The following is a 23376-nucleotide window of genomic DNA, read 5'->3' as shown; positions in this document are numbered from 1 at the left end:
CGCACACAAAAAAAAAAAATTTAGGAGAAGCTTGGAGATGATTGTCAGCGTGAGAACTGGGCAAGGGAAAGCAGGGAGGATTGTTTTGGTAAAGCTGAAGCGTAAGGGAACCGTACCTCCTCCATTTCAAAGGAGTCTCTGGGCTGGCTGAGCAGGTGGGCTATGTGTGGGTTGGGCAGCAGGTTAGATGGTTCTTTATCTGGAGTGGAAGTGATGGTCTCCTGGTGTTCCTTGAGTTCTGACTTTGTCGTGATGTCACTCTCGTCAGGAGCCCGACTGATGCTCACCAGAACCGGGGAAAGTGGGTTGTCTTTGTCCAGAGCCGGTGACAAAGTGGAGTCCTTGGAGAGAGGTTCTGGGATGTCTCCGTTGAGTGAGGCCTCTGAGATACTTTGTTGGGCCTCCTCGGTCACCGTTGCCAGAGATGAATCTTTTTTCCTAAAGCCTTTCTGCTGTGGCTTGTGCTCGGTATCCGTCAGCCCTTCCCGTACGTCAGAGTTCACACTCTCTGCGTTGTCAGCATCAGGTGCTGAAGGCTGTTTGGCTGCTCCTTCCGTGCTGGAGGCCAACAGGTTCTGTCTCGTAATGTTCCGTTTTAGAATTTTGGCCACATTCAGAGCGGAATTATTCCTTTTTAATGGAGTAGGTGCTTTAACTTCTATGTCGCCATTGCCGATTTTCTCCATTGGTCTTCCAGACACGTGGGAGTAGATCTCCGTGAAAACGTTTGCTACCGTAGCCAGTACTTCTGTTTGACGGAATCGACCTACAGAAAAAGAAGGAGAGCAACCTTTAAAACTCTTTACTAAAGAAAAAAAAGGAGAAATTTAAGAATTTAAAAAAGAAACCACAGAAAACACCTGAAAAAGTCAACTTTTCAAACAGTGTTTACTACACCTTCTATGGTAAATAAATAAATAATTTGTACATTAACAATATATTGTATTATTGTATTTTTAATAGTAAATGTACAATAATATAATATAATATAATATAATATAATATAATATAATATAATATAATATAATATAATATAATAGGCCTACAAGGACCTAATTTCTAATGAGTAGAAGAAAAAAAAAAACCAATGGCCAGTTCTTATAGGGGATGTCCCATACTATATGCACACTTCATATGAAACCATTTTACTGCAGTGTTTTGGAGAGATATGACATTGTTCTACAGGGTTCCACAAATAAACAAACTAATAAACTAATGAATAAATAAACAAACCGACAAATAAAAGTAATATCTGAACAGTGAAACCACATTGTAATTTAGACTGAAATGACTACAAGAGTCAACATTCTGAATCATTGACAGAACTGACTCAATCGCTCACTTAAACCGCAGGTTGTCTTGTCAAACTCAAAATGAGTCAAGAATTGTTTGTGTTGCAATGTTTAAAATGCTAATTTGTAAGGTTAGTTAAACTAAAAGCAGTGTAACGACTTATTTGTTGTTCATATGAAAGTAATAATGTAAGCGAATTGTGTATTTTATGAAAAAAACAATACAAAAAACTAAATAATAAAAAATATAGGGTCACTCCAGTGCAAAAACAGGATCCTGTCTGAAACACTGTCAACTTTTGTGTGACGGTTTTGTGTCGATGGTTTTTATCAACGTCAAGCTCGTCATTTGTAATGGCTGACATAAAGGAAAAGGATTTGACAATACTGCAGGCATGTAATGGAATGATAACAAGTGATAACAAGCCAGTGATGAGTGTTGTTCAGAAATCAATAGTCTTCATTTATCTCCTGCAATGCAGCCAGGCTGTCTGAGTCAGCGTTCAGGAACGGCTCGCAGAACATGTGCCAGAAAAAGAAAAGGGGAACAGAGAGTGTGGTTTTTTGTGAAAGAGGGACAAGCACGTCCGATTCGAGATCTCAGCCCCCATGGAGGAGCATTTAGGGAGGAAGAAGCAAGAGTTACGTAAGAAAAGTCAACAAGACATGGGAGAACAAGTCCACAAAATGCCTCACGGTAATGTGACTGCGTTAATAAACATTCAAATTCACTTCTTAATTAAAATGCCCTTCTAGTGAAGTATGAGCATAAACAGTTGGTTAGTCTAGGTTAAGTGGCATTAAAAAAAAAGAGAGAGTTTCAGAATGTCTGTGCACTAGTAACCGAATAAAACTGTTGCTGTCTGTCAGTAATATTATTTGTTCAATTACTTGGAATTGTTCTTTATTTTATTACTGACAGCAATTGCTTGAATAATAACTTGTTTTATAATTACTTGAATGAATATTGTTAAAATGTTGCTTATTTAAAGAATCTAGATTCTTTGTTAATATTTATATTAATATTTTACTATTTAATGTTAAACTGCATTTTCTGCACAATTAGCACCATCAAATGGAATTGCAATCAGTTTGTTTGAAAACAAATTAATAACATTGGCACAACTACCTTCAAACAAAGCTTTTCAAAAAATTATATTAAATATGAATATAATGGAGCATATTATAGTATAATATAATATAAAATATTTTCTGCACCATCAAATAGAACTGTTTGAAAACATAAAATAAAAAAAAAAATAAAAAATGTAAGAAACTATTAAGTAACTAATTTTACAGGCTTTTATGGTTCTTTTCTTGGTTTGGAATGACAAAGTTGAGGAAATTATAATTTATATATTTTACTGGTATCGAAATTTTACCCATACAGTTCATAGCCAGACTAGCACTTACTAAAACTAAACTACAAAACAAACCTGAAGCCAAATGCAGTGCACTCACGGTCAACAAAACAGCCCTTATTACAGACTTCACACATCCCTACCCTCACCAAGGTTCTTCCTGTTCCGCCGCTTTGTCTTGGCTCAGTGAGAATTATGCAAATGTAGGCCAACACAAAAGCTGGCACAGAGCTGGCACACAGGCCGAATCCTGATGTGAGTGGATGGCAGAATCAGCTCTGCTGTGCCACAGCCTGCTTGTCACTTTCCCTCTCCATTGCCGTCTGTCTCTGCCTCTCATTTCTGTGCCCACAGAGAACAATGGCTTTGTTGTGCTCTACTTCTATCGAGCAGAGTCTGAACAGCCCTCGTAAACACAGCGTTGTTGATCAGTGAGTGTTTGATGGTTAGAAGCTCAGTGTTTGGTTGAAGAAATGGAGTAATTGAGAAATGCCATAGATGAAATGCTCTGCAATGTGGTCTTTAAAGTCACACTTCTCCTCTATAGGCACCACAACTTCCCTCAACTCATCCCTCATTGCTGTCTTTGTCGTTCTTCTCTATATGGTTTATGGTTAACGCAGTGGCGTAAGACTGTCTAGATTTTTTCCTCTCTCGAAAGTGCAGTTCTTTCTCACTCTAGGATTGGTAATGCAATTAAGGATGCATTGATATTAAAATTCTGGCTGATAATGAAGTTGATAGATTTTTCATGTTATGGTTGATAACTGATAAATGTCCAATATTACAATTCTACACTATTTTTTTGTGTCGGCGCCAATAGCCTCGTGGGCAGCAACAGTGTTGCTTTTAAAAGTAATGCATTACAATATTGTGTTACTCCCTAAAAAAGTAACTAATTGCGTCCCTTAGTTACTTTTTATGAAAAGTAATTTGTTAAATTACTTTTTTGTTAAATTACTAACGCAAAAGTAATTTGTTAAATTACATTTGCGTTACTTTTTCTCACCAGGGCTGGGCTTGCTTGTTTGTTTTTTAATAACAACAAAAAAAAGTTATATTTTTGGCAAATGTTAAGGCCCTTTTACACCAAAAGTGCAATTAATAAGCCTCATAAGGACATCATTCACTACCCTCCTCGTTTATTTTTTAAAGTTAGACATCAACCTTCTTGGTATTCCTCAATCAATTCATTATAAAGAATATAACAAGAAAAAAATCATAAAATTATAAAAGAATGCCTATTTTTGTATAAATTTTTTGTAAAAATTGTATAGGGTCGCTAACGACCCGAAGTGTGTATGAGTGTACGTATATTTTTCTTCACAACAATAATTGAATCTTAGATGACGGAATAAGTGCAATTCACCTTTATTCCACAAGGTGGCAATGTCTGATACACAGTGCTGAAGTAATGACTCATTCAGACAGAAAACGAAATAAGAAAAACATGAAACGGCTCAGCGATTTACTGCAGAGCAAGTACTGAACGCAATCAAATATGACTGTAACTGTTACTGGATGGATCTGGTTAAGGTGTTAGCGATCGAAATATTGATTTTGAAGATGCTGAAAATTATAGAGTTTTGAGAATATGTTTGAGATCGCGAATGGGCTCATATTCGGACCTCAAACATAAAACTAGCCTATTATTTGCTTAATTTACTGGGAAATGAGCTCTGACAAGGACAGTGGTGATGGCAAAAAACATCTGCTCAAACTGAGCCCTTTCAAGCTCCAAAAATTAACAAAATATGATTTATTTTATTCTTCTGTAATTGTTACTCTAATATCAGAGGAGTTTTATATTATTGCGACAGGTAGAGATCCTTCCGTGTTAGATATAGATCCGGGTCGATAAAGACCCGAATATGTAAGAATGATTGGCGAAACAGTCATGCATTTAAGGGTTAAAATGAGATTGCATTTCACTGTTTTTATTCATTTTGAGGAAAACTGAATGTTTTTGTGCAAGTGAGATGAGTAAATGCGTGTTCACATTTAGTCTAGGACTACAATAACCATCATGTCTACACAGCGCACACAACACCTCTGCACTTTATTTCTCTCAACATGGGGACAGGAGAGCTGTCAGTCAATAAATGTGAAAAAGTAACTTGAGTTACTTATTTGAAAAAGTAACTTATATATTTTGATATGATATTTTGTTGTAAATTGAAAAAGTAATGTGTTACTTTACTAGTTACTTGAAAAAGTAATCTGATTACGTAACTTAAGTTACTTTTAACGTGTTAGGCCCAACACTGCGCGCCAACATATAGCGCTGTTGCGCTTCGGGTGACCCAAGGTTGGAAACCCGGCTTTCCCGATCCCATCCCTCTCTCTCTCCCACATCGCTTCCTGTCCACTCTATACTATCCTATCATAATAAAGGCAAAAATCACCAAAAAGATAAATAAAAAATTCTTCACTATTTTGTCAAAATGTATTAATTAATATATAATAATAATATAATAATCCAGATACAAAAAAAAAAAAAAAAAAAAAACCATTGAAAGAACTTGGCAGTAGATTATTAACGGTGCAAATTTTGCTTTCACTTGAGAGGAGTAGGAAATGGAAAACCTGGAGTGGAGTTACTGGAGAATGTTTTGCATGTGAGCCAAAAAGGAAAGTCATTTCAAACAGCAGAGGAAGTTATTAACTTATTTAGTTAAAAGATTTCTATGTCAAACATTTTTTATTTGCAATAACATGCACGATGAATTGTGCACAATAAGACCAAGAACGTGCATTAAGTAGGTAAACAGTCTATTTTGACTTCATGTTGACTTAAATGTTGTCCAGTTGCCTAGCTGCAATGTTATTTATTTGTGTCATGTCCATACGAAACGAAACAATGATGTAATGATTATTTTTCAGATTAAAAAAAAAATAGGGAGGGGAAAAATGTAGACATTTCTAAATGCTCGCTACACCCTGCATGTTACATTTAATATTTCCCTCCGTTTCTCATTTTGATCAAGATTTTGAACGTGCACAGACACGGCGGTGTGAACCACGTGGGCTGAAATGCTATCAGATGCCAAGGATTGTGTCGACAGTACGGTTGACATACTTGTTAGGGCGTAGTTCGGGTTCTCCAGCTCCATGCGCTGAATCTGGGCTCCCAGGTAAACTTTGATGTCGATGCCCTTGGCGCTAGAAGACGAGTTGAAGAAACGAGAAGGGATTTTTGAGGCGATGTCGGGCTCCTCCCGTCCAAAGCCGAGGTTGTACAAAATCTCCTCCGGATCCTCCTCATAGAGGTCCAGCAGTTCCGAAACACTGCAGGAAAAATAACATCCGTGAAGACACATATCTTCATCAGCCTGATATTTGCAAAAGCAATGCATTACAGACACTGTATATAAAGATCTTGGTAACACTTTACAATAAGGTTAACACTAGTTTAACATGAACTAACAATGAACAATTATTCTACAGCATTTATTAATCTTAGTTGATGTTAATCTCTGCATTTACGTATACATTTTTAAATTAAGATAAAAAGTTGTGTCTGTTAAAGGGTTAGTTCACCCAAAAATGAAAATAATGTCATTTATTACTCACCCTCATGTCGTTCTACACCCGTAAGACCTTCGGAACAGAAATTAAGATATTGTTGATGAAATTCGATGGCTCAGTGAGGCCTCTATAGATAGCAAAGCCATTCAAACTCTCAAGGTCCATAAAGGTACTAAAAACATATTTAAATCAGTTCATGTGAGTACATTGGTTCTATCTTAATATTATAAAGTGACAATACTTTTGTGCGCCAAAAAAAAAACAAAATAACGACTTTTCAACAATGTTTATATGGGCCGATTTTAAAACACTGCTGCAGAGCTTTATGAGTCTTTTGTTTCGAATTAGTGATTCGGATCTCCTATCAAATGGATGAACTGCTGAAATCATGTGACTTTGGCGCTCTGATTCACTGATTTGATTCGTAAAGCTCCAAAGCAGTGTTTTGAAATCGGCCCATATAGATAGTTGAAAAGTCTTTATTTAGTTTTTTGGTGCACAAAAAGTATTCTCGTCGCTTTATAATGTTAAGATAGAAACACTGAACTCACATGAACTGATTCAAATATGTTTTTAGTACCTTTATGGATCTTGAGAGTTTGAATGGCTTTGCTCTCAATAGAGGCCTCACTGAGCCATCGGATTTCATCAACAATATCTTAATTTGTGTTCTGAAGATGAATGAAGGTCTTACGGCTGTAGAACGATGGGAGGGTGATTAATAAATAACAATATTTTGGGTGAACTAACCATTTGACATTACTTAATGCACTGTGAACTAACATGAACATTAATATTTTTATTAACTAGCATTAACAAAGGTTAAGAAATGTTATAAAAATAAATTGTTCATTGTTAGTTCATGCATTAACTAATGTTAACAAATGAGACCTTATTGCAAAGTGTTAGCAAGATGATTTCTGATTACTTCAAAAATTTCACATTACTTTTTCAACAGATGCAATTTTAAATGTTGACATAACTTCACTTCAAACAACTCTGCATAAACCCACTGTCAGAAGACACTTCAGCACAAGCATGGCTTACAGTTCAAGGCCGCCAAAAATACTTGGACAGCTAAAGGACAAGTTTGCTGATTTTCAACCAGCTTTGTACTGTTACAATGTATATGTAAATGAACAATGTGTACTCTTTCTCCATGTTACCTACACCCAGATCTCCTTGTTTATTTGTCAGCAAAAGTTTGTTGGATGACGCAAAACATGTAGAAAACGAGCAAACTTGTCTTTAAAACCACACTTAAAAATGTATGAATGAATGGCTATGTAATATATAACAAAATAACCCAATAAAGGTTAAATATAGCAAAAAACATAAATTTAAGTAAATAAAAGTAAAAGTTCAGTAAGTTTTGTTAGGTTTCAAATGAAAAATTTTAAATTAGGGCTAAAAGTGGTGTGAAAAATGCTATTTGTAATACTATTTGATATTATTATTGGTATTATTATCCAGATTACCAATATTGGCATTGGTTTTCAATGCAATATTGGCATTGATTTTCAATTATATATAATATAATTAGTAATAGCTAACTAGCCAAATATCAGTCAACTAATTATTTAAATATGGCCACATCATCATTAACTACAATAATGTGTAAATTAAAATGATTTTACATTTATCTCATTCAAACTCCTTGCCCAATCACTGGTTGATTTGTTGCTGTTTTGCAAGCACAAAAATTTTGCACGCGTCAATGACTTTAGTACGTCATTGATGTAAAGTACCTGGACACTGTGGTGCTGCTCTTTGCAGAACCTGTGGAGTTCATACTTCTGCCCTTCTGTTTGAACTGGCTCCTTTTGGCCTTGGCTGGCATTTCATAGCTGAGGAAAGAAGACAGTGACCCACCTGTGACTAGACCAAAACAGAAGGAGATGGGAACATTTTGGAAGCCTTGCTTACCCATTGGCCTCTGTTTTAGCGCTGCTGTTCTGGAGGTGATTGGCTGTAGAGACGAGAGAGAAAGAAGAATAGAGGCTTAACTGTGCTGGATTCGTACCTAATTTGATACCAAATTCCCCTGAAACCACCTGTTGGCCTTTGACAGCAGTTAACAAAAGCCCTGGCTGACATTTTAACATTGTGGGATTTGTCCGAAATTCTTTACGAAGAAGCCTTATTTAACGTTGTGACCATGTTAATTTTCAAATGTGATTTATTCAGCTGAGAACCATTCACTCCGGATGACAATTCACTTTGTGGAACGTTTTCCCCAGCACTTAGAGCACAATGACAGAATTATATGCGCACACATCCTAAGCTGCCAAACGATTCGTGTTACAAATCACATTAGACACCAGGTTTTAGTTCACTATGGAGGACAGGATTGAACACAGAGACGCAGAGGACATTAGCCAGAGATTTTCTGGCCTGAAGCATCCTGGTTTACATGCACTCATCCATCAGCCTCAGGTGAAAATGCTCAACCTCCAATTTCCAGAGAAATTCCCACAACTGGTGCTGCCTGATTCCTGTGCTTTTGTCAATAACCACATACAGGGGCTGAGTCATTCGGTGGAACTAGTCTGGACTCGTTTCTTCACATACAGACACAGTGAAGGGTGAAATCTGGTCGACTGCAGTTGTACAATGGCTTGTGGAGAGTCTGTAAAAAAAGTTTCTCCTCAACTTGTTTTGTTGTCGCACATAAAATAGTGTAGTTAATCAAGAAAATACAGTAATTGAAGGCCCATTACACAAGCAAATAGTATACTATTAATATAGTTTTTAATGTTAATATGCCATAAATATTGTTTTATTACTGTTGTTTTTTTAACACTGTTTAAGTTTTAAGTAGCACAGACAGGTTCCAAAGATAACACTCGTGCATGAGTCAAAACAAACAATACAGCCTTCTAAAAAAAAAAAAGTATACATTTGCATACATTTTTCCCTCCAGAAATATATATATATATATATATATATTTTTTTTTTTTTATATTCATTCATTAATACAGTTTATTCGCTATAGTTTAAATTTTTTTTAATAAAATATGACAAGATCAAAAGAAAATGTATCTTAATTATGTCAGATACCACTTAAGCAAAACATGGTCGGGTCAAAGTGAATAATTTTTGGTTCCACATTTTTATCAATTTTACTGGTAGTCCACTGTATGAAGAATTTTTGGGTATAATATGTCACAGTTTACTTCATTTTGCTATCCTCACTATAAATGAACTATAGTGTCCTGCATCCACTAGTAAAAATATATCAAAAATGTCAATATTTTTTGGTTTGACATATTATATATATAATATAATTAATAAATATATATATTCTGGTAATATTGTAATTATTTAAAACATTACACACACACACACACACACATACATACATATATATATATATATATATATATATATATATATATATATATATATATATATATATATATATATATATACTTTCATACTGTATATACACAATATGAAAGAATACATATTTTTGAAAAAAAACAATGAATAATTTAAAAAATGATAATAAAATAATTACTTTAATGGTTGATAATAAATATTTATGGCTTGAAAATGTCCCATATTGGACCCTCAGTATGTAACAAACAAAAAACAAGTGTAGCACAAAGAATGCACTCCCTGATCAAACATCACACATCAGCATTAAATAACTCCTCGCCACAAATAATGGCAACACTTCTGAACTAATTAAAAGTGAGCTGCAAAGTCACTTTTATTATTTAAGCGTTCCTCTCCCGCTAACACATGGGCCATAAGGTGCACCATGAAACCAGAGATAAGTTATCTGATGTGCCAAGACCAGTCTTTTAACCCGAGTATCACATGCATGTGTGTGCATGTCAATGTTCGTCCTAAACAGCACATAATCCAAACAGAAAGTAAACTCTAAACAGCACAAAAACTGACAACAGACCCACTTAAAAAACAAAACAGCCACAACACAAGGCAGCCAGCAGTCATTCTCGTTTGTCAATCGGTTCATTAACCTCCAAGAAACTACGTGGAATTCTTGGAATACTTCGGCACATTCCTCACAAAGGAGCACACTTGAGAGCAATTACGTCTGATTGAGGGAGAAAGTGGAGAGTACTTACCCTCAGCTCCCAGGGACAGGTCATCTTCAAAGCTACAGCCATTCTTTAATGGCACTGAAAAGCAAAGAGAACAGCTTTCAGACAGCAAATACTTAGCATTGACCCATCGTGACGAACAAGTGATAATTTCCCATTCTCTTCAATGTAAAAAACACTTAAATACATCCAAGTAGCACTTCAGCTTGCACGCATTGGTTAAAAGTAAATATTTACTTCCATGTGCAATTGCCTTACCTACAGAGTTATCAGAAAGACTGCCGATGCAGTTTCGAATGACCTGATCCATAACACATTATCTGGCTCTTGGCTTCTGTATAGTAACGTTCATCTAATCAGGCACTTCTTTGCCTGGAGTGTGTGGGGGTCTGCTATTGGCCCCAAAGCAGTGTACGTGTGTGTGTGTGTGTGTGTGTGTGTGTGTGTGTGTGTGTGTGCGCCAATGAATGTGCATGCGCGCTGTAGTGCATTGTGAGATGAGATCTTGCTCCAAAGTTCACAAGGAGTGGTGGAGAGTCAGCCAGCAGTTGAGTAACCTTTTACAGTAAAACCGATCCCAGAAAGTCGACAACTTCTGTAAACGCAAATAAATCCAACATTTTTGGTTTGAAGAAGATGAACTCACCTCTGGACGGACTGCCGCTCTGCTCGTCCAAAGAGGCCCCGAGAGGAGTCCTGTTGAAAGATCAATAACACGTCATATCCTCTCTGTCCACTCGCCAAATCTCTCCCTAAAATTTGTCACTCGAGCAGAAACAGAAACATACACGCAAACACCCTTCCCTCGCGTGTTAGTTTCTTCATACACACGGCCCTGACACAGATTCTCTTGGCACTTACAAAACGCTGCCTTCGAAATCCCCTGCCACTTTCATCCAGACACCTGGAGATCCGAACGGCGTGAGAAAAAAAACACACCACGTACAACGAGGCTAAGAATAGCTCTGCCGCGCACTGGCCATGTTTCACAACACCAGCAGCACCACCAAAGTCTTTCTTGCTCCGGATATCCAGCAAACTCTCAGCGGTAGAGACACTTACATTTCCTGCCAGCCTGTAGGAGGATGTCTGTCTCATGTGTGTTTAATGATAATGAGCAGGAATTGGGAATAGGACGAGCACGAGGTATTTTTATTGACCTAGTGTGTGGCACTGGGTTCAGCGGGAGAATTTACACTAGTTCGGTAGCATTTGATTAAATCAACTATGAAGGAACAGATCACCCAAAAAATAAAATTCTGCCATTTACTCATCATTTCATCATTGAAGTCTCAAATAAATGCCGTTCTTTTGAACTTTCTATTCTTCAACATTGATAATAATAAGAAAAAAGTTCAAGTTTCTTGAGCATCAAATCAGCATATTAGAACGATTTCTGAAAGATGATGTGATGCAGAAAACTGGAGTAATGATGCTGAAAATTTAACTTTGCCATCACAGGAATAAATTTAAGAGATGCACGATATATCGGCCAACATATATATTTTCATTTTTAACATTATCATTATGTTAAATTTGGCTGATATGTTAAAGCCAACAAATAATGGATTATTTCCTCCAGCTAAGACACTTCAGATACGCACCGTTCACCATGATGGTCTTGAATTGTGTAAAATATGATTGGAATCATGTATTGTATATGTATATGGTCTGTCATACAGTATAAGCTAAGTAAAATTATAATTGTGTGCTTGGGACATGGCTTTTAATGGTGAGACTTTTGTTTTTGTAATCAGGCTCACTGAAATTATATAACAATTTGGATTTAGATTTATTGGCCAATATATCGGTTATCGGTTTCAAAATTAAAGAATTATCGGTTATTGTATCGGCCAAAATGTTCTTATTGGTGCATCCCTTGGAGCATTTTTTATATATATTCAAATAGAGATTAGTTATTTTAAATTGTAATAATATTTCACAATATTACTATTTTTACTGTATTTTTATTAAATAAATGCAGTTTTGTTTCAAAAATATTACCAACCCCATACTTTTGAACGGTGTAAATGTGATTACAATGGCCCACATCAAAATATGATTTGGCTCTGTTTTATTTATTTATTTATTTTTTACTTAAGAACAGGGACATAACTTTATCAATGTGAATAAATCCAAACATGTTGGTGATACCATTATTGTACCAAAAATACAAGCATATGGCTCTTAGACTTTTAAATTAATTCCAACTTTTAAACTCAATGATTCAGATTCTAACAGCAATTAAATATTACTGCATCACTGACAACAAACGATTCTCACGTGTTCGACGAAAAAAAGTTGAGCAAATGACGTTAAGCCAAATTACCTTCAACGTTCAAACAAAAAACAAACATGCAAGGCTTCCTTTTAGATCACAAGATGAAACAGCAGACAAGGACACGCACCAACGATTCTGGAATCTCTGTTTTGTTTTTCACGTGGAAGGTTTATGTTGGTCATGAGGGACGTATATCTTCAAAGTAAATAAACGGCCCTTTCCTCCTGCGTTTCAGAGCTAAACAGCCTGGCAGTACAGAGAGAAAGACTAAAAACTCTCTGAGGACAACTTCAGCATTAATGGGGCCCCCACAGACTCAAACAAGCTACCCAAAAAAAACCCGGCAGCACAAAGGACAATAGTCAGTCCTCACAAGTAATGACTTTCCTGACTCTGGGAAGATCACGGTCTGAACCCAATGAACTATTCACACAATTCTCTCAAATTTACAGCTTGTCAGAAACACCAGGGAAGACAGGGAACGGAACGCATGGGAGCGATTTGTTTACTTACCAATTCACGTCACACCATGGCGTGTACACAGATCTTTCTCACACCATTTGCATTTGTATTTTATGAGCACAGAGTTTTTATAGGGAACTCACCTGCAGGTCCTGAGCCAGTTCTCTACTTGATTTGGATTACGACCTGGGGGGAAAAAAGAGAATACAAGTAACTCTTCCGTGTAATAACCAAATTAATTTCCCGAAAAGCAATACCGAACAAACAAACAGTAAACAACAAACCTAACCGTGACGACAAACACAAGGTATTCTCTGAACTACCCCTGTGGTTTGCAATTTCCATTTTTTCCATAACCTTTATTTTCTCTTAATTGGTTTATCATGACTTGCATGGAGAATCAAATGCCAAGCCAAACAGCCAAACCTCTGTATTCCCTCCCTGCTGTGTTCATTACGACATTACAACTTCCAGTAAAACTTCCTGCTGAGCATTGAACTCCCAAATGCCCTGTTGATAACCGATTTAAATAATAAAAAAAAATGACAATCCGGCATTCCGGTTTCCCCCTGAAAATATAAATATCAGCCTAAATTTGCATGCAGTATTTACGGCAATTCTCTGTATCGCTGAATCTTTATAGCCCAATAAATGTTAACATTCACAAAATATTATCTGTAGGCTTAATTCATGTAAAAGAGTGGTTAAAAAAAAAAAACAGCTAAAGAGGCAATACAATCCATATCAAGCAAACAATGTGTTAAAATATTAGTTATCAATGTACCATCTTTGTATAGCGAATATATTTGTAATGATTTTCCTGGCATTGATTTTTCTTCAGCCAATATGATGATTTTAATGCGATTAATTAATATGGCAAATCAGCTTCTACAGAATCAAGAGTAATACGACATTTTAACAGCATCTCTGGCTTAAACTTCTGTAGCGAAAATATCGTTAGACAATCTCTGTGTGGTATAAGTCTTTGTGTGGTGTTTTTCATATATTAAAACATTTAAATAACTTACAATGGTAAATATTGCTGTTTATTACTACGTGTTGTTAAATTTAAACGCACATACAGTGAATTTAAACAAATACAATATCATTCTCAGTGAAAATCAGTGTGAAAGACAATATTTTAACTACTGTATTTCTGCATTTGAATCCACATGGCTGCTCGGTTGGAATTTCTGAAAATTCAACCCTAATACTATGTATGCAGTGACCACAGAACTGAACAAACTGGAAAAATTGAAACCATTATACCATTAATAGAAACACCGTACCCGTTTCTGAGGCTGTCGAAGTCTTATCCTCCATAGGCTGGGCAGACAGCGGCTCCTCTGCTCCCTGGTCCTGAGACTCAGAAGCCTGCCAGGAGTCTCGGCTCTGAGCCCAGGCCCTCCTCTTGAAACTGGCAGGGGCGGACTCGCACTCCTCCATGTCCTCGGCTCGGACGGGATACTACAGCGGGGGACGGTTCACCTGCACAAAGGCGAAGAGGGACAGATCTGAGCTGGACAACGATATCCAGGACCCAATCTCTCCAGAGGGATTGGTGGCAGGCCCAAAGAAGAGTGCTGTGTCTGTTTTGTGTCATATGAAGCGGACTTTTAAGAGTCTTCCTCTACTGAACCAAGCCACATAAACCAAATCTTTGCAAACATATACTCGTCTGAGCAAGAACAGAAATGCATGACCCAACATGTCTTTGATGCATTACTTGCATATTAAGTTGGTGAAGGGTGTTAACTGAAAACAGAACGTGTAATAGACCAGGTGTCAGCACTTTCAACAGCAGTGTCTCCAATCACACAGACTCTCAAAGCCAAAATGCGTAGTATAAACGGGCGGGCGCAATCCAAAACAGACTCTGAAATTACATATATTATTATCCTAAATGTGTATGAATTCCCACTTTCAAGAATAATTACAGTAATTCTCTGTAAGTATTGCTGAACCCATAAACACCAATAAATGTTGACTTGATGATGAATGTAAATCTGTAATCTACAGTTGGTATAATGCACGTGGAAAAAATTGCATGAAAGCGCCTCTTTGAAAAATAGACACTTCAAATAGCAATTATCTGTAGAGCTGAACGATTTTAGATAAATTAAGAATCATGATTTTTTTTTTTTTTTATACAAATACAGATCACGATTCTCCCACAACGAGACAACTAAAAGTAACATGTAATTTACTAAAGGTTCTGACAAAATGTTAATTGCTGCAGTCTACTTGAAATGTTTAATTAATTTGAATGAAATCAGTTGAATGAATGATTCAATGACTCACTCATAAAGACTTCACTTATTTCATTACTGGATGAATCAGTGTTTTTGGAAGAATCCTGTTGAATGAATCATTCAGTCTTGAATGAATTATTCAAATGACAAATACAATTCGTTTGCCTCCGCCTACTGGCATAACGATATAATTGATACAATCTTTATTTGAAGCACCAAGTTACTTTCAAAAGGTGATTTACTCCATTTTGATAGCTACGGCAGACATCAATGTTTATATCCGATATATAAACTTTTATCTCAGTACTACTTTTACCTCAGTACACGATATGTGTGTTAGAAAAGACCGTTTGTGAAGCTGTTTCATACCTATACATAACAACTGCTCTCTCTGGCTCAGCAACAGGGGCGAACGCAGATATGAATGTTTGCTGTGATTGTACTTATCAGAGGTTTAATAGACACAGGCGAATCTTTGCCATTTAGGAATAAGATCGCAATCTTTTAATGATTAATCATGCAGCTCTAATTAGACAGCATGTTTTTGTCCAATAACAGATGCTAGAGGTGTAGAAATGGCACACTGTAGCTTTAAAGGTGCCATCGAATTGAAAATTGAATTCACCTCGGCATAGTTGAATAACAAGAGTTCAGTACATGGAAATGACATACAGTGAGTCTCAAACTCCATTGTTTCCTCCTTCTTATATAAATCTCATTTGTTTAAAAGAACTCCGAAGAATAGGCGAATCTCAACATAACACCGACTGTGACGTAACAGTCGGGATCATTAATATGTACACCCCAATATTTGCATATGCCAGCCCATGATCGAGGCATTAGACAAGGGCAGCCAGTATTAACGTATGGATCTGTGCACAGCTGAATCATCAGACTAGGTAAGCAAGCAAGGACAACAGCGAAAAATGGCAGATGGAGCGATAATAACTGACATGATCCATGATAACATGATATTTTTAGTGATATTTGTAAATTGTCTTTCTAAATGTTTCGTTAGCATTTTTCTAATGTACTGTTAAATGTGGTTAAAGTTACCGTTTCTTACTGTATTCGCGGAGACAAGAGCCGTCGCTGTTTTCATTATTAAACACTTGCAGTCTGTATAATTCATAAACACAACTTCATTCTTTATAAATCTCTCCAACAGTGTAGCATTAGCCGTTAGCCACAGAGATTCACTCATTCAGAATCAAATGTAAACATCCAAATAAATACTATACTCACATAATCCGATGTATGCATGCAGCATGCATGACGAACACTTTGTAAAGATCCATTTTGAGGGTTATATTAGCTGTGTGAACTTTGTTTATGCAGTGATAGAGTCAAGAGCTCGGGAGGGGGCGGAGAGAGTGTGATTTAAAGGGGCCGCAGCATGAATCGGCGCATTTCTAATTATGCCGCAAAATAGGCAGTTAAAAAAATTAATTAAAAAAAATCTATGGGGTATTTTGAGCTGCAACTTCACAGACACATTCAGGGGACACCTTAGACTTATATTACATATTGTAAAAAAAACGTTCGTCCTGACAGAGTCAGTCTAAATATTCTAAGGAATGTTTTTGCAATAAAGAGACTTTTTATTTCCATTTTTTAAATTAATGTACAAAAAACATCTTAGGCAGTCTACAAAATATGATAACCTAAAAAAAAAAACTAAACTGTTATATGTGATGTTTCTGTTCAGGTGGCTCAAGGATCTGTCCAATAGGAATTTGTTTTGCTTAGCAAGACCAAAAATTAGAGGGAACATTGCTTCCAGATACTGGAAAATCAAATAAGAGATGAAGGCCATGTGATGGCAGGGACAACAAATAACCAGCATGAGAAACTAATAACATCTACAGAGATTCCAAGATTTCTGTCCATACAGAGCAAACCAAAGAATGAGAGGGAGAAGGAGGGAGAGTGAGAGATGGGGGTGGGATGAGGGTCTTAGCTGGAATAGATGGTAGAAAGAAAAAGTCAAAAAACAAGTTGAGCAGGAAATGTCTGTTTAGTTGAAAGATTACAAGCTTGTGCGGAGTCATTTCCTGTTTTGGATCTGGCACTTTTTGAAAGAACAGACGAGCCTGACCAAATGGGATGGATTTATAATTCAGCCGTCTGATCTCCATCAATTCACACACTGCTATTAATAGCGCGTGTCTATTTTCAGACTGATCATAGAAGTATGACTAAAATGAAAACTTGTTAACCAGCACCACCACCTCATTTTATTACCAAAGTCTAGTGGTTATAAGGAAACAGATCACCATTTGGAAATATACCTGCCTGAATATATATTTAGAAAGTTATCTAATCTACAACTAGGAAGCCTCTTCAAACTTCCAAGGGAACCTTAAAATAAGACAAAAATAAATATTAAAATAAGCTTACATTTTTTTTTACAATTCTTGGAATACCTGATGTAGAACCATTTTAAAAGTGATTTCTAGACCTGGAAAAGTCATGGAAATTAAGAAAATCTTGGGAATTTGTAAAATGAAAATACAATTTAAAAGTTATGACAAGCTCTAAAATAGAAATTGTATGTAAAAAAAAAATAATCAAATCCTTATTCAGAAAAATCACAAAAAAGTAAATTCATTATATATTAAAATTACATAATGAAAATGCAGCTCATAAACTTCTGCAATCCTGAAATGTAATCATTTTAATTTTAATTAAATATTTTAATAATATAATATTTGATATAATAATTGTGTGTATATAATAATATTTTAGTTTTCTTAAATTAAAGAAACTAATAAATTAAATGAAAACAAAATTAGGGCTAATTTTATTAATTTAATTAAATTGAATTAAATTAAAACAAAGTTGTCAACAATGGAGTCAAAAAAAAGCTGTGAAACACTGATCTACACTCATCAGTCTTTATCACAAAATAGGGTGATCAGGTCTCATATCACCCTAAAGAGGTTTATTTGGCGATAACATTTGCCTCCTTATTACATGAATTCATAAAAACCAAGACCGGAATGGATGGACGTCATATTGATTTGAGTTCAAACTTTGAGACTGCAGAGCAATATAAAAAAACAAACCTAGCACATCAGTTGCCAGGGACTATGGTCAATAAAATGTTTAGAAACCTTTCTACACCAATATGTGGCTGAAGACTGCTGCAAACAACCATGTCCTAATACTCTAGAATTGTCTACTATGTTTTGATTAAAGAGGTCCAATAATGCAAACACAGTCTCGGTTTTAGCTGTGTATCTGTTCACAGGTTCAAATCTCATCAGAGCTTTTGTTATTTTTGGACTCCAATGACAGAATGGATGTCAAGTCTACTTGGAGAAAGTTAAAAGGAATCAAATTGTGCACTCCAGTATGTAAACTCCCTAGAAACATGCCAAACACCCCTTTTCTCATTAAAAACAAATTGTTCATTTGCAACACACAATGATTAAATTACATTAGCACCAGTGGTGTAGTCTTTTAACAGGCTTTTTATGGAGGAGTTACCTCCTCTCAGAGTGTCTTCACTAACCACCATATTTCTAACACCGTGCCCGAAAAACACTGAGAACCCAGCGGAGTTCTCTTAAACGTTGATGATGGGTGGTAAAAGGTAGAATACAACACAGAATTGTCAGCCTTGGACAGACAGTTAAAGGGGAAACTAACATGACAGTAGATTATGCACTTTCCAAGCAAAAAAAACAACAAAAAAAACCAAGTATATGCAAATATTGATCTTTTGACATCTTAATACTCAAACAGCTGTGGGCAAAAAGTAGACAAAGTATACAGCGTATACGTGCATATGGCCGCCAAAAACTACACTAATTAGCACACAAATAGGCCCTCTCTAACGTCACGTTAAACGTAATTTAAACAACACATCAGCAAATGTTGATTTGCCAGAGCAGTCTAGACTGGAACACTGTGTCCATTTACATAGTTAATGCGAAATATTCATCTCAAACTTGAAATACTATCAAAAACTGTGCAAACATGAGCCCTAATACCAGTTTGACACATGGCCACTTTGACAAAAAAGTAGTATCAAAACAGTCAAGCATGTTGATAGATTTAATAGAGACAACACAAAAGTCTCTGTCAATAACTCATGTAACAGCAGCCACATATGAGAGCAACACGGTCCATTCCCTTTCACAAACAGCATAGTTGTTTAACACTCTGAGGTCTAAAAACGCGCCGGCGCGTTTTGCAGGTTTTTTTTCACATTGCAGCAAAACAGACTTAAAATACTCTGTCATTTTTTGTCATAGAGCCATAAGCAATACATCAATTGAAACTATAGAATATCTCCTTTTATTTGTATACACTCAGAGTAAAAACAAAATGTTGTGCTTTTTGTAAAATAAAGAAAACTAACATGATGCGTGATCTCTCATCTCCCTCTGAACGAAGTCCAATCTGATAGTTCTCAGAAAATGAAGTGTAACTTAGTGAATACTAATCACAAAAAATTCATACTTATGTCTAACAAAACATTGAAATGTCAGGTTTTAAATCGTGCAAGTCAAATCGAAAACAAACATTCTGTGTTTATGTAATCTGTATGAAAAGAGAGCCATGTCAGAAGTCCGTGATTCAGCTCATTACCCACTAATGCGGCCACGCCCACGGAGCCAGCGCTATTCACAGGCAAATTCAGAGACAACACATGCATTCATCATCTCAATCGTGTATTTATTGCCTTGAAAATTGTTTATCTGGATGAAAAAGCCATGGTTAGCGATCTCTGGAAGACATTCAGTAAATTCCTGTTTGTTTTCTTCTATTGATAAGTTTTAAGTGAGTTTTTGTTTCTTTAGCGCCCTCCGGCTGTAGTATGAATTGGTAAACACCATTCATGGAATATCATCTTCTTCTTAGGTGAATTTGTGGACTAAAATGCACAGAGCGCCCTCCGGCTGCAGTATGAATTGCAAACACCAGCGCTCATAGAGATAACAATGAATATTAAATAAAAAATAACTCCTCTGTATAGAAAATTGACATAAACATATGAGAATCCTATATTTCTCCAAATGTGCATGCTTTTAAACTAAAAGCCTATATTCAGACTCTTTGCATCACAGAAATACATTATATTTTTAAAGTATAATATAAAACCATTATTTTATATTGTAATAAAATTTTTCTGTATGTTTCATATACCATGATGAGCTTGAGACATCACAGAAGTTTTTTTTCACAGCCTACCTGACTGAAATGCCTCATTAATATGCAAGTCTTTTCAGGTCATTACTATTCAATTCTTTTGTCTTCACAGGTGAGAATGAGCCATTATTCATGGAGATTCACGCCTCCTCGCATACCGTGTTTCTTGGCAAAAAGTGTCTTACAAAAACTAAATCAGTATATTGTTATAAATGAAAGAGTAGTCAGCATAATTTTTACATAATTTTGAAGCAAAAACTCTAGTCTACAACCTTCAATACCCAAAAGTCTTGTGAACACAGATTTAATATACTTTTATTGGCCTTATATCAGTGACTTAAGTTTTTTGTTTTTTCAGTAACCACGCATAAACGTTATTCCTTCAAAAACACAAACATGTACACACATGTTCCTCACATATTATGGTAGCCTAGTTTGTGCTGAATACAGTGTAATGACACTTGTGTCATTAATATGTTTATGAACAACTGAAAAAAGCACAAATGTCAGGGCATGTCAAAACTTCTCCAGGCCCCAAATCAGCCTCAGACTCCAGAGGGTTAATTCCATAAACACAGCAGATCTCATGCGCTCCGCTCCATTTTGGACCTGCAATTTGTAAACAGTGCAGACGGAGTTACATACTCTGCTTTAAATGGGTAGAGACTTGGGGAAGAATGATGGGGAAAGCATCGACTTGACATAAATAAGCGCTACTAAGCGACGTCAAGCATGCCGCATATCCACCAATCACAGAGCAGATGTGGAATTCTAACTAGGGGAAAACATTTGCAGAAAATCCCATACAGATCAAAGCATAAATGTTCCAATATTCCCGGCATCCCTGCTGTTTTCTTCTTATGAACCTTGTGTTATGTAAGATATTTGCATTTCTAGACAGGATGGAATGAAGGTTAATTCACACTATTTTCTTATGCAACCATGCATATTTTAAATTTTTTTTAATCAAAATATAATAACTGGACCTTCCGGTGAGAATTACACTTCTTTCTGGTGATGTTTGCAGGACTTCTCCAATCATTTAGTCTGCTTAAAGGGATAGTTCACCCCAAAATGAAAATTCTGTCATCATTTACTCACCCTCAAGTTGTTCTAAACCTGTAGAAATGTCTTTGTTCTGCTGTACACAAAGGAAGATATTTGGAAGAATGTTTGTAACCAAGTAGATCTTGCCCCCCATTGACTACCATAGTAGGAAATAAAAATACTATGGTAGTCAATGGGGGGGATGAGATCTGCTTGGTTACAAACATTCTTCCAAATATCTACAGCAGAACAAAGAAATGTATGCAGGTTTGGAACAACTTGAGGGTGAGTAAATGATGACAGAATTTTCATTTTTGGGTGAACTATCCCTTTAAACCCTGCCTCTGCAAGCTGACGTTTTTTCTTTTTTTTTTTCTTTCTTCTCATAGCTCTTGTTATGAGTGACTTAAAGATGAGGAGGGAAAAAATGTGATAAAACCCATATCCTGTTGCTGTTAAAGCAGACTAACAAACCTTGTAAACCAAAATCGCTGAATGTCAGAGCTGTGAGGAAAATCAGTGACCATTGAATAAACACACTGTCGCTATCATACTTTACTATTCTCAAACCTGTCAAAAAAAGCTGGTTCGGCTGAAAATTCTGTGAAAAACTATGACTATTTTTAAAATGCTCCATGCACCCCACACATGCTCGCCATGACCTCCTTCTGTTGAACCGAGGACGTCCCAGTTCCCACATCTCATTCCAGATCTGACCGGTTGCTTATTGTGTCCGTCCCCATGTCCCAAAGGCCCCAAACAAAATCAGGCCCGGGGCTCCAAGTCAAACAGGCACAAACAACAGATCAAAGCGCATCCTAAGAAAAATCTCACAATTAATGCATCATGCTTACACAGAGACCTAGTGATTAAGATTATATCCGGTCCAAACAGGCTGATTCTCAGTAGGACTGGGTGATTTATTGAACATTTAGGATAACTTCGCTGGAAATATGAAATATTTTCAGATATTATGTTCCCAAAGAACAACGTTGTCAGACTAGTTCCCCAATTCTTCCTTATCTCAAGTATGAAAGCATTAAAGGTGCTAAAGAGGATGTTTTGTTTTATACATTTTTGCAATATTACTTGAAACTGTCTTTACTAACTGATAAAAGACTATTTATTAGGTGCACTGAAAGGAATAACATTAATATACATCATCTGTACACGAGGTAGGGCCTTAAAAACATCAGCCAATCGATTGGCCCTCTGGCTTGTCAATCACTGCCATTACGTTCTTTGTGAATGCCGGTGGTAAACACTCGTGTTCCAATACTCGTGCACGAGTTTTGGGAGGCGTTCCCTCGAAATGAGCTGTGAAGGAGGGGGGTTGTTCTTACGCATGCGCTCATTTCAAAAACTCACTAACAGTCTTTGGTTTCTCAGTCGACGAAAAGATCCTCTTTTGCACCTTTAAGAAAGATTAACTATTAGTGCTTCTGAGTTAAACAGAAAGGTGAATTATATAATGTATGCATCACTAGCATCATCAAGTGGAATTGCAAAAATAATGAATAATAATACCATCTTCCATTGGATGGACCAAAATCACATCATTGGTTATTATAGATGACTAATGAAAATGATTAAATATTATTCTTCGAGTGAAACATTTTAAATCTACATGGCAATAATACTTGTTCGGTTGAAAATGATGGTTCCAGAGCTAATGCCTTGAAATATATTCCATTAAACATGGTCAAAAATGCTGGAAAAATATAAAGATATTATTGTTTTTAGCCATTTCACCCAGGCATAATTCTCAGCTATTTTAACCTTTAAGAGGAGCTTAATCTGTTTTTACAGACATAGCGCTAAAACAATATGCTAGTGAAGAAAAAACAACTGATTTTAAGAAAGAATGCCTAGTGACCTGAAAGTAATGTTATCTTGCAACCATGCAGTGATGTCAAGAGC

The 23376-nt window shown here is 36.2% G+C and overlaps 1 protein-coding gene across 3 annotated transcripts in view; it reads right to left on the bottom strand.

Annotated features, from left to right (window-relative positions):
• The window catches only part of itprid2 (ITPR interacting domain containing 2), a 52814-nt gene that overhangs the window by 14957 nt on the left and 14481 nt on the right, over window positions 1-23376 (bottom strand). For 2 of the 3 annotated variants that reach the window (XM_048194505.1, XM_048194507.1), the window contains exons 2-9: window positions 14287-14485; window positions 13141-13183; window positions 10901-10950; window positions 10279-10332; window positions 8108-8150; window positions 7930-8028; window positions 5733-5941; window positions 117-766 (exon numbers count right to left, since the gene is read on the bottom strand). In XM_048194505.1, coding sequence (XP_048050462.1) covers window positions 117-766; window positions 5733-5941; window positions 7930-8028; window positions 8108-8150; window positions 10279-10332; window positions 10901-10950; window positions 13141-13183; window positions 14287-14443 — 1305 coding nt within the window. In that variant the 5' untranslated portion in view covers window positions 14444-14485. Of the gene's footprint in view, window positions 1-116; window positions 767-5732; window positions 5942-7929; window positions 8029-8107; window positions 8151-10278; window positions 10333-10900; window positions 10951-11115; window positions 11320-13140; window positions 13184-14286; window positions 14486-23376 lie in introns of those variants that run through there. The other variant, XM_048194508.1, reaches the window with a different exon arrangement.

The sequence above is a fragment of the Megalobrama amblycephala genome, linkage group LG6 (genome assembly GCF_018812025.1).
Source record: "Megalobrama amblycephala isolate DHTTF-2021 linkage group LG6, ASM1881202v1, whole genome shotgun sequence".
Classification (NCBI taxonomy): domain Eukaryota; kingdom Metazoa; phylum Chordata; class Actinopteri; order Cypriniformes; family Xenocyprididae; genus Megalobrama; species Megalobrama amblycephala.
The sequence above is the reverse complement of the archived record's forward strand: the minus strand, read 5'-3'. Positions and strand labels throughout refer to the sequence as shown.